The sequence below is a fragment of the Protobothrops mucrosquamatus genome, unplaced genomic scaffold (genome assembly GCF_001527695.2).
Source record: "Protobothrops mucrosquamatus isolate PMUCROS unplaced genomic scaffold, P.Mucros_1.0 scaffold3020, whole genome shotgun sequence".
Lineage (NCBI taxonomy): Eukaryota > Metazoa > Chordata > Lepidosauria > Squamata > Viperidae > Protobothrops > Protobothrops mucrosquamatus.
This window is the reverse complement of record NW_015389035.1, coordinates 77,603-89,955: the sequence shown is the minus strand read 5'-3', so window position 1 is coordinate 89,955 and position 12,353 is coordinate 77,603. Positions and strand designations below refer to the sequence as shown.

The 12,353-nt window shown below is 45.2% G+C and overlaps 1 protein-coding gene across 1 annotated transcript; it reads right to left on the bottom strand.

Annotated features, from left to right (window-relative positions):
* Positions 1-4,268: 4,268 nt before the first annotated feature.
* Positions 4,269-5,387, bottom strand: LOC107296890 (interferon-inducible GTPase 5-like). Its single transcript, XM_029286166.1, has one exon. It carries the CDS (start codon positions 5,385-5,387, stop codon positions 4,269-4,271), a length of 1,119 nt encoding a protein of 372 aa, XP_029141999.1.
* Between the last annotated feature and the right edge of the window lie 6,966 nt (positions 5,388-12,353).

Here is a 12,353-nt window from a genome sequence, read left to right as displayed (position 1 = left end):
TAAGCCAGTAGAAGGGTGGCTAAGTGAAGTTGGCCTCCCCGTTGACTTTGTCAGAAGTTCACCAAAGGGGATCACATGACCCCAGGACATGGCAGCCCATCATAAATATGAGTCAGTTGCCAAGCATCCGAATTTTGATCATGTGACCATGGGTGGTAAGTGTGAAAAACGGTCATTTTTCCCCCCATGCTGCTGTAACTTCAAATGATCACTAAATGAATGGTTGTAAGTTGAGGACTATCTGTAGCTGGCTGGGGAATTCTGGGAGTTGAAATCCACACGCCTTAAGAGTTGCTAAAGGTGAGAAATTCTTCCCTAATCTAAGGACAGAAAAGGCAACGTTCTTAGTTGGAGATACTTCCACCTAATTCTCTTGTCAGTCTTCACATCCTAACTCAGTGGTGGTGAACCTATGGCACGGGTGCCAGAGGTAGCACTCAGAGCCCTTTCTGTGGGCACGCGTGCCGTCGCCCCAGTCCTAGGCCTTCAGCTGGGTTTTATAAAACCTTTTCGCTTTAGGCCTCCACCGCCATGTGCAAAAAAAAAAAAAAGGTTCAATCAATCAGTCAATTTCAACTTCTCGCGGGGAAAAAAAAGATCTTGCAAAGTTGGAATTGATTGAACTTTTTAGTTCAATCAATCACCGCAGCCACACCCACCCAATGGGCCGCACCCGACGATGCATAAGTGGGTTTTGGGTTGCAGTTTGGGCACTCGGTCTCTAAAAGGTTCGCCATCACTGTCCTAACTGGTATCTATACAACACCCCCCCTCCCCCGTCATCAAGGCTACCCCCTTATTTTTATTTAAGAAAATGTAAAGGGAGCCGATTTGTGCTGCTCTGAAGAGCAAAGGAGAATGATCACTCTGAAGGGCACAAGATGCCAACGCCGAACTCAGCTCCTTTGAGTGCCAACTGCAAATATCAGCGCCATCATTCGATAGGGATAACGGCTTCCCAGTTGTCAGCTATTTCAGGAAGTTTATGTCTAATAAATGTAGGTTACACTGAAATCACGTTACAGCCTCGTCACAGGGTATATCAGTCTACTGAATTCTCGGTATCTTACTGCTAAGTAAAATGCAGTACTTTTTGCAAAGTAGAAGGTTGCTTGCGCACATACAGTAGTGGCCAAAATTGTGGAAACCTTTTGGGGAAAGTGTTTTTGAGGTTTGATGGCCAATAACCACTTTTTTTTGGAGGAGTACCATAAATTTATATACCAATGGAAAGATAATTTAATCAAGAACGTAATGCAACAAAGTTTGTTCAATTATCTGTACTGTATTCTGTGAAAAGTTACAGCCAAATAACCAGAAAAAGGAAGCACAACTTGCTTAGGTTGATATCAGGTAGCTTTCCTTCATCTGATTGTAGCCAATGAGCGTGAATGTTTAGAGAGCCAATCAGGTGTCATCTTGTTTTGGCAATGAGCCAATCAGATCACAGTAGGATCCAGTTATTGATGTCCTGTATTGAAGCCGAGAGGAGGACATTTGTCGGTGTGTTATGTGATCGTTATCGAGTTGGTTGGGGTTTTTTGTGTTCTTTCATTTGGTGAGCTTGTAAAATGTAATAACATTAAAGTCATGGTGCAAAGAGTTGAGTGGTCGCCCAGAAAGCGATGTAAAATAGTAGTATTAAGTGAACAAGGTTACAGTTATAAAGAAATTAGAAGAAAAAATGGTGGAAACTTAACCAAAGGTGGCATTTCTACTGTACACTTTTTCCAAAAGGTTTCCACAATTTTGGCCACTCCTGTAGCTTGAGTGTTCCAGCAATATAGTTGTGGGTCTTTAAAGATGCAAAATTGCTGCAGATTTCTAATTATTATTATTTTTTAAGTATGTACGACAGATTGAAGACCCAGGGCTTAGAGTGAGCCTTCTGAGATATATAGACACGTATTGTTGAATTCTGTACTCGTGAGAATATTGTTAAAAATTCATGCTGTAGAGAACAATCAGAAATGTGAACCAAAAAAACCCCCCAAACCCTGTACACCTTTTCAGGAAACCCATCAGCGCAAGTAACCTTGTGTTATGAAATGAAGGGACCCTGGAAGTGTCACTCTCCATCCTTACACAACTACATTTCTTTGCTACCTTTTAGGTCATTTAAAGTGGCTTCTGTGTTGAGATAGTGGGGTAGTCCTTGTGATCCTGAAAATGATCAAACCTGAAATTGTTTTTTTTTTTTTTTTGCAATGGTGTTAGTGAATCTAGATTTTAAATGTGTGAGATTGGCTCAGAATGAAGTAAACCCAAGGATTGTCAAGTTTGGTCCCGTACAGGATTATTTCTTCTGGCTGCCCTTTTTCTGGATACTTAAGGTGGAGAGAATTTTAAGCAAAAGATCTTTTTTAAGCTGAAGTTGCTGTGAGTCAAGGCCTTTTGCATGTCAATTTACACGTTCTGCAAGTGCATTGTGATCTATACATGTACTTCTGTATCTTTGGAGGTTAATGCTTCCTGGCACTTTATTTTTCCTTTGATATTTTATTGTATAATGAAATATAAAAGAGAGTAAGAAGAAAATAAAGCAAAAAGAATAACTCCTTGTTGGCAGCCAGCTGGCAAAGTTGCAGATGGCAATCGTGTGATTTCGGATGCTGCAATTGTCGCAAGTGTGAGCTGGTGGCCAGGTCCCCAGATTGTGATCATGTGACCTTGGGGAACTGCAATAATCTTATATGTAAGTCGCTTTTTCCAGTGCGGTCGTAACTTCAAACAGCAACTACGCGAATGATCATAACTTGAGGACAACCTGTATTTGTACATCTTTTCTAATAGTAGTCTTGACTTCCCATCTAATTTGGAGGAGGATAGGTTAAGTTGCTGTATTAATTTCTGTCCCAGGTACTGGATGTAGTTGCCAATTACCAAATAGACTATTTTGTCATCCAAATGAGATTCCCCCCCCCCCCCCCCGTAGTTTGAGTGTCACAGAAAACCACAAAGCTTTTGCATCACTGTGAATACAATTTGCTGCAAGTATGCTGGGCAAATATTTTGTAAAAGCCAGGGGAATTTGGGCTGCGTTGCCTGGCAAAACAAATCAAGATGAACAATTTAAAAAAAAAACAATTAGGCAAGGCCTGACCGAGGGCGAAGATTTTAGAAACCCAATGAGTAGCCTACTGTAAACAAGAACGAGCAAAACAAGATTGCACAATAAATTTTAATTTGTCGTGCAGCAAATTACAAACAGGCAACTGCTTCAATTAACTTGTGGCATGGCTAGATGTACTGTACGTGTAGAATTTTTCACTGCAGTTTGCGTTGTGTGCAGCAAATAGCAGACAATCCCTACCACTCACCAGTGTTTTTAGTAACTGTGTAACGTGACCTACTTCCAGGACAGACAAATGCAAACAATGACTATTTCAATCTACAAAATAGAATTGTCCCGGGCAGAAAGCAGCTTTCTAAGCATGTGTACATCTGGGGAATTCAGAGGTTTAGGCATAGGGCGTGCTTTTCTGAACAAGCCAAGCCATGTGTAGCCTGTCCTACGATGAGATATATTTTCTCTTTTTCCCCCCCGCAGAAAAATACAATAGTTTCCACTATATAAGAGCAGTACTGTAAGCCAGGAACCAAGATCCTAGCAAGTAAGCAAGCATTTGATTTCTTTGTAACAGGAACGGCTTTGTATCAACATTTAAACAGTATTTCTCAAATCTTACCAACTTTTAAGATGTGTGGACTTCAACTCCCAGGATTCCCCAGCCAGCCATGCTGGCTGGGGAATCCTGGGAGTCGAAGTCCACACATCTTAAAAGTTGCCAACATTGAAAGACACTGTAGTGTAAGGGTGTATCAGCACTGCAAAGGGGTAAGCTTTCTATTAAGTTTCTACAGCCAAATCTTTTACTCAGTAAGCCTCCATTTTTGGTTGCTGGATCCTTCCAAAAAACACCCATCACCCCCACCACAGGACGCTAGACCAGGGGTGGGCAACCTGGGCCCTTTTACGACTCGTGGACTTCAACTCCCAGAATTCCTGAGCCAGCCGTGCTGAGGGAAAAGGGGAGAGGTTTCCATGCTGAGCCACGCTGGCTCAGCAATTCTGGGAGTTGAAGTCCACGAGTCACAAAAGAGCCAAGATGGCCTACGCCCGCACTAGACCAAGCGATCTTTGCTCTTGCCTCATCGTGTCCTTTCGCAGGGACCCTCCCCTTATTTTCTTTCCCCTGCTTTGAAGGTGGGGCAAAGAGGTTGCTAGCCCTGCCTCTCGCCCCTCCCCATCAATCTCCCCTCCACCGCTAATCCTCCGAGAAGGCTGCTAGCAGCAGCCTCTCTGCATCGCCGGACAGTTCCACTACAGCTTGTTGCAGCAGATTGTAAATGTTCTCCACAGAGATCATGTCCTCCACTTTACCTCCTTGGCCCCAGTAGGGCACGTAGCGCCATGCCCAGCTGCTCCACGAGGGAGGCTTAACTATGAGGTTGAGCACGTCGGTGGGATGCATTGGCCGGGCAAAGCAGCTTTGGATCTCTACCAGAAGCTGGTGGGCTGCTTTGCCAGTGCACTGAGCTGTGTTCCTGACAGATATTTCATCCAGACCAAGGTGGATGCAGAAGCTGGTGATGACGGCCAGCAGCTTCTCAACCACCGTCTCCTTGAGATTGTCCACAGAGGAGAGGCCAACTTGCAAGGTCTTCCCCCACATGTCCCTCATCAGCACTTTGCTCTTGAGCCTTACCAGCTGGGAGAAGACGGTAGGGATCGCTCTCCTCAAGGCCTTCCTCTTCAACTCAGAAGACTGTCTCTGGAGTTCTTCCCGAAGGAGAGGGAGGTCGTAGGCTTCGGCCATGAAGGAGGAGACCAAGAAGACCGGACAGTCAACGCCGTCGTTCTTCAGAGCTTCTACGCAGCTCTTCCGGATCTGTTCCTGAAGTGTCTCCTTCAAGTTGGGTTGGTTTCCAGCTTGGGCCTCCACGTCGACATCTATCTTGTTCCTCACAAAGAACGACTGTTTCCCTTCTGAAGCAATAATTTTGGCCAAGCAGCTGTGGATGTGCTTGTAACGCTCCGAGGCCACCAGCAGGAAGACGCTGTAGTGGCTGAAATCCAGAAGCTTCACGTCATCCTCCATCAATCCCACTCCTGGTACATCCCAAAGGTACATGTTAGGGACGAATGGGAATGGGTAGACTGTGGCTCTCCTGGTGGTCTCTGCCACTCCGGTGGGGGCCGCCTCTTTCTCCTCAGAGCCTACTCTTCTCAGCGCGTTGATTAGAGAGGAGTTTCCTGAGCCTGTTTCTCCAATCACAGCTACATTCAGCTGGATCTGAGTGGGATTGGCCAGCAAACCCTGGATCATGGTTGGGACTTCAGCCAAGGTCCTGAACTTGCAAATATCAAGTAGCTCCTTGACCATCTTTTGACTTACTGCAGGGAAGTCCTTCAGATTTCCCTCATGGTGCCTAGAAAGAACAGAAATATACTGTAAATATATACATTGTCTTCCTATAGCAGACATGTCAAACACAAGGCCTGGGGGGCCGGATGCGGCCCGCAAAGCCATCCTGGAAACAGTGAGGGAACGGACCCCGCTGTCTTGGCCCTGGCCGGCCGGGAGCCAATGTACAATTTTGTGGTGGCCATTTTGGCACTTGCCCTAGTGAACCATGCCTTGGCACTTGCCCCGGTCCCACCCTCTTCTGCCAGAGACCCTCAGATCTGTCCCACTCCTACCCAGGCCCCCACAGGCACCCTTGACGCAAACGATGTAGAGCTGGCGCGCCCACCCAGTAGGCCACACCCACTCTATCCACGCCAACCCAGTAGGCTGCACCCATTCTGGCCACATATACCCCCCCCCCCGGGCAACCGCAATGCTGATGCAGCCCTCAGTGAAATTGAGTTTGACACCCCTGTCCTATAGTCATTAGCTGCAGTTAGAGATAAGATTACAGTCAGGATGCATCAAGCACTCAACACTGACTTTCTCAGACTACACTGGGCATGTCCAATAATGTCCATGCTATCGTAGGATTTTTCTCCCCTTTTGATGTTTAATTGCCATTCTATAATTTTCATTTTTTAAAACCTATTTTTTAATTTTAACATTGTTTTATACACCACCCAGAGCCCCTCTTTGAGGGAGAGGAGTGGTTTTAGAAATATGATAAATAAATAAATATAAATAATCTGAAAGATTTTGTTGGAATGTTTTAAATTGCCGTGTAAAGACAGACCTTGCTTTCGACAGTTTCAAACAGCAACAATTGGAAGCTACAACGGTGGTGAAAAATAGCTTTATGATCAATGCCTTTGCAGTGCCCCTTAGTCATGTGATCGCCTTTAAAAGTACGTGTTGTTCTATGCTTGACCTGTTTCTCCCCCCCCCCTTGCAGAGCAGGAAGTTTGAAGAGAAAGGGATTATAAGAGACTAAGCAAATGCAAAATGGAGAATATGATTGTGTAGCGGGCTTGTGGCTTCCAGTCCCGAGTATGTTTGGGCTGCTGGCACCACTGCATTCCTTTCGATATGTATGTCTCACTGTGTGTCTGCTTACTCTCTTGTAATCCCTAATTATCCCAGCACCAGGATAAGCATTCCGAAAGGCAAGGGACCAGGGAAAAGGAAAACAGTCACGGTCACATGATTTCCCACTTAGCAACCACATTTTAAGAACTGTTTCTACTTTCTTTGATAATATTCTATTTTAGCATGTTTCGTTGACTTCCATATAGAAAACAACTAAGGAAGAAAGGACATTAGCTCAACAGGCTAATGTAAAAGGGCAGAACGGCATTGTAGGGATATGCAAGAGTTGGACACCTTTTCCAGCCCTGGAAGAAAAGTCAAAATGTTCTGATCTAACCCTTGACCTCTTTACCTTTTCAGGTTGAGCACTTCTCCTTCCAACGTATCCTCGAAGCAAGCGAAATCGTATCTCTCAGACTGCAGCCCAGACACCAGGAAAATCTTCCGGGCCTCCAAGCCATCCTTGGTCAACGTCTCAGACAACTCCTTCCGGATCCGGTTCAGCTGCTCTGCAGGATTGTATCTGTATTGAAGGCGCCTTCTAGCTGTGTGCAGATCCAGGTCAATCTTGGTGTGGACCACGAAGAAAGGTTTCTTCTTTTGCTTGATGGCCTTAAGGACTTGGAGATGCACGTCTCTCAAGCCCGTGGCTCCTACCACCATCACGAAGCAGTTGAATCGCTGTAGGTCACCCAGCTTCTTCAGATAGGCAGACGGTGTCTCGGTGGCGTCAAAGCCAGGTAGTTCATGCAAGATGAGGTGAGGGAAGGTGGGATGAATGTGGACCTCTGCAGAGAGTGAGGGCTGTGGGGCTTTCTGGAAGTAAGCAGCAAGGTTTGTCACTGGGCGAGACTTGCTCAGTAGAGCCTCAACCAGCATGCTGACCCCTGCACGGTGCTCTCCTAGGATCCCAACCTGGACCTTGAAGGAGTTCAAAAAATCCAGCAGTTCCTGGATTTGAGAGGCAGCTGCGATGGATTTCTGGGCCAGATATTGAACTTTGCGGTTCCTCAATTCTGCTTCATCTAAATAGGGGTAGCTGGCCATGGCTGAGCTGCAGGAATAAAAGAGAGGAGGTGAGTATGGCCCAGGCAGGAGTCTTTTGGTGAGAACCCAGGCTGAATCTCCTTCACACAACCATATGCAACCATGTATTGTAGTATCTCTCAACTTTGCCAATTTGATGATGGGTGGACTTCAACTCCCAGAATTCCGCAGCCAGCATGAGAAACACTCTGTTAGGGCATTCCACTCCAGCTGGGGAAATTCTGGGAGTTGAAGTCCACAAATCTTAAAAGTTGAGACACACTGACGTAATGAAATCCTTTCTCCGGCCTCATCTCTGCTTTCCCACTACTATATCATCGCCCTGCGCAGGACTTCTGGAAACAAAGATGATCAGGGGACTGGAGGCTAAAGCATATAAGGAACGGTTGCTGGAATTGGGTATGTCTAGTTTAATGAAGAGAAGGACGAGGGGGGACAGGATAGCAGTGTTCCAGTATCTCAGGGGCTGCCCCAAAGAAGAGGGAGTCAAGCTCTTCTCCAAAGCGCCTGAAGGCAGGACAAGAAGCAACGGATGGAAACTAACCAAGGAGAGAAGCAACCTAGAACTAAGGAGAAACTTCCTGACAGTTAGAACAATTAATCAGTGGAACAACGTGCCTCCAGAAGCGGTGAATGCTCCAACACTGGAAGTTTTTAAGAAGAGACTGGACAGCCATTTGTCTGAAATGGTATAAGGTCTCCTGCCTGAGCAGAGGGTTGGACTAGATGACCTCCAAGATCCCTTCCAACTTTATTATTATTATAATCACAAGTGTCAAGCTGCCAAGGAGAGGAAAATCCATTGCTCAACCCTTGGGATTTCTGCCTGTTCCTTACTGGCTTTCAGGTCGGAGTCAAGACCTGGCAACACACTTCCATCAAAAGCCACTGGGCAATTGGGAGGGGGGGAAGCAGAGGGATCCCAGTAGGTGGAGTTTAAAAGAAGTTCTTCCTTGAGAATGGTTCAAAGGGCTCCTAGGTGTTCAAACCCTATGAAAAAGACAACAGACAGCAACACAAAACAATAATTCTTACTTTAAGATTCAGAGATTTATTTTGCTAATAATTTGGAACATAGCATAGTAACAGCATCACTTACATTAACAACCCATTGGAATGAGGACCATATGGCATAGCACAGTGGTGGCAAACCTATGGCATGCGTGCCAGAGGCGGCACTCAGAGCCCTCTCTGTCGGCACGCACGCCATGCCCCGGAGATGGCAACTGTCCCTCTTCAACCAGCCGCTTGCTAACTAGCCGAAGTCCCACGTGGCCGGATGCATCCCGGCACGGCTGTTTTCCCTCCCTCCCATCCTGTCCCTCCTGGCTTTGCATGCTCTCCTTTTCCCGGGCACGACCCACTGCATCGCCTCCTCAGCTGTTGGCCGGCTGTCCAGCTCAGAGGCAGCTTCTTTGAACTGCTGGCGGCGGGCTGCAGAGCGCGCCAGTCAAGAGGCCGGCAGGCTGTGGCTGCTGACGGACACCGTCGGCCCCCATGCGCTCGCTGGCCTCTGTGTGCGGGGGCGATGGTGTCAGGCAGTAGCTGCCCCTTGCCTTGCCCCATGGCAATGGCACCCCCACCCTGCCGTGCCTCACCCCGCAGGACGAGCCTCCTGCCTACCGCCCCACCTACCAGAGACCCCCTGGATCTCCCCCAACCCTGCCCACCCCCCACAGGCATCACCCACCCAATCTGCCATGACCACCACAGCCACGCCCATCTAGTGGGCCACGCCCACCTGGCACCCGGCGATAAATAACTGGGTTTTGGGTTGCAGTTTGGGCACTCGGTCTCTAAAAGGTTCGCCATCACTGGCATAGCATATTCCAAAGGACAGCTATAGACCAATAGCCCCGAGCCAGACTTAAACCAACATTTTTATACCTTTCTTCTAACGACCATCCACACATAATCATTAGTTTGCAAAAGCAGTTCCTTGTTCTTTTGTGCTGACCTGCAGTTTCCACCTACACCCGTGTACATCTGAAACCTCTATCCGTCTGCTACTTTCACTTCCTCTTTTCCCATGGTTACAATACTCATGTTCCAAATAAATATATAAAACAACCTACTTTGCAATTTTATATTGCACAAAGCTCAGCAGATTATAAATAATACGTCCGTATTGTGAAACAACATAAAGTTCAAATTAAAGCTTTAAATCACTACTGTGGGGCCTATCTCAGGTTTGCTCCAGCCTCATCTTATTATATGAGGAGGGGGCTATATCTTCATCTCCCACATAGGTAACATCAGCAGTGCTAGTAAGTAAGGAGTGCTGTTTTCACGGAAAATCAGAGATTTATAGAAAGAACCTATCAAGAAAAAAATACTTTTCAAGAGGAGACATATGATATGTTGCAACTAATTCAAATAACAATGATTTCAAGCCACAAAGAAATCCAAAATAACTTTGAAAATATAAACCAATTCATCTCCAATTTAACTTTACAACAAAAAAAAAAATCTCAGGAAACAACAACAGAGAAGAAACAGATAAAACAGACAACTGAATACAAATTTTGAGGATAGAGACTTAAAGATGGAACCTAACAAGTGGGAAAAAATTTACAAGAAATACTGGATTTGGAAAAGACAACTTATACTTTAACACCACAAAACAAATTTGAGGATAAGAAAAAAGATTGGACAAAATGGAGTGCAGAGATGCCAGGAAAAACACTAGAACTGGAGAGACAAAAAATGATAAGAGAAGCAGAGAGAAAAAGATTTTCAACAAAAATGCATGGGCAAACGCCTCTCACAAAGATATTGTACTTGACTTACCTTTTATATCTACAGTAACACATACAAGAATATGGAAAGATTCTTTGACTCAGCAGAACATATTAAGAAAGATGCTGGGCAAAAGAAAAAGGCTAAAGTGAAAATTAAGAAAATAGACATGGAGCCTATCAGAGAGAATATTTAAAAAAAGAAACACCTGTTCAAATATGGTTAAAGAAATAGAAAAAGTTTGGATGTGAATTTGACTTTAAGAGGGAAGAGCCCCTCAAGTAACATAGTACTTTCTTTTTCTTTTTCTTTTATTTCTTGATATGAGTAATATAAAAGTTGGAATGGCTTATATAAAGGAAATGTTTTAGATATCTAAAGGTGATTGACTTTAAGAAAATTACAATGGATTAAAATGTTTTGAATAAGAGTTAAAAGACTAGAGGACTAGATTTATTGAATGGAATATTTAAAGATTAAATATATTTTTAATTATGGTTAAAAAGAACGATTTTTTCTTGGAAATAAATGAATCAGCTTACAGGAAATAGGGATTTTAAGTAGCATACTATCTTTTTATTTTTTTAATTCTTATTCTTTTTTCTTTTTTTTTATTCTTATTTATTCCTTAAGAAAGGTAAAAGCATTGGGTTGGCTTACATGAGAAAAAATAGACTTAAATATTTAAATGTAATTAACTTTGAGAAAATCTTAACCAGTAAGAATGTTTTGAACATTGTGGGAAAAACAAATGTAAACAAGAACTGTAAACAGGATCTATGATGAGACAACCAGAATGACTAGATAGAAAAGGAATATTATATTGATGTGATTATTATCTGTAGAACTATTAAAAGACTTTTATACTCAATCATCATTCATTAAAGCAACGAGAATTGTATTAACTTAAGGTTGGTAAAAGAGAACATTATGGGAAAAAGAGGAAATCAAGTAAAGTTATTACGTGGATTATAGAAATCAACGGTTAGTGAATGTTTCTTAAATGTAAACCCAGACAACACACAGTTTACCGAATATTAAGGGGATTATGTTAAAAAATGAATAAAACATATTTAAAAAATAAAATAAAATAGTTAACCAGCTTAAAATAAAAAAAAAAAGTAAGGAGCGGTGTTTGCTGTCAGTTTATATTCTGGTGTCTTGCCTGTCTGTGTGGGTGGGGGTGGTCTTAGGGCAGTGTTTCTCAACCTTGACAATTTTAAGGCATGTGGACTTCAACTCCCAGAATTCCACAGCCAGCAATGCTGGCTGTGGAATTCTGGGAGTTGAAGTCCACAATGCCTTAAAATTGTCAAGGTTGAGAAACACTGTCTTAGGGGTTTTTAGGGGTTCAAAGGCCCTCCCGCTCCAGCTGCTGCGACGCTGCTTCCTCTTTTGCCCGCTGGTCCCTCCCCCCCCCTCCGTCCCTCCCCGGGTCCAGCCCGCGATCGGGAGGAATCGAAAGCCACCGCGTCTCGATCGCGCCTTCAGGGCTGCCGTACCTCAGACCACCATGAGGGGGCAGCAAAGAGAGGGAATAACGCCCATCCTTTGGCTGCGCTCCGCCAAGTCGCCCGCAGTTTTGCAGCGCACATCTGGCAGGGGGAGTCCGCGGGCTTAGCCTGGCTTCCTGCCCGGTATTATTGGGGGGGGGGGGAGGAGGTCCGGGATCCCGCCCCCTCCTCCGCCTTTCCAGGTGACCCCTCCCCACCTGCACACACACAGAGACAGACACACACACCCCACTTCTCTGGATTTACGGGAAAGCGCCGCTCCTCTCCCCTCCGCCTTTCCAGGTGACCCTTCCCCACCTGCACGCATACACAAACACACACACGCACCCCACTTCTCCACTTCCCCGGATTTACGGGAAAGCGCCGCTCCCCTCTCCTCTGCCTTTCCAGGTGACCCTTCCCCACCTGCGCACACACACACACACAGACACACACACACACACCACTTCTCCACTTCCCTGGATTTACGGGAAAGCTCCCCTCCCCTCCGCCTTTCCAGGTGACCCTTCCCCACCTGCACACACACACACATACAGACACACACCCCACTTCT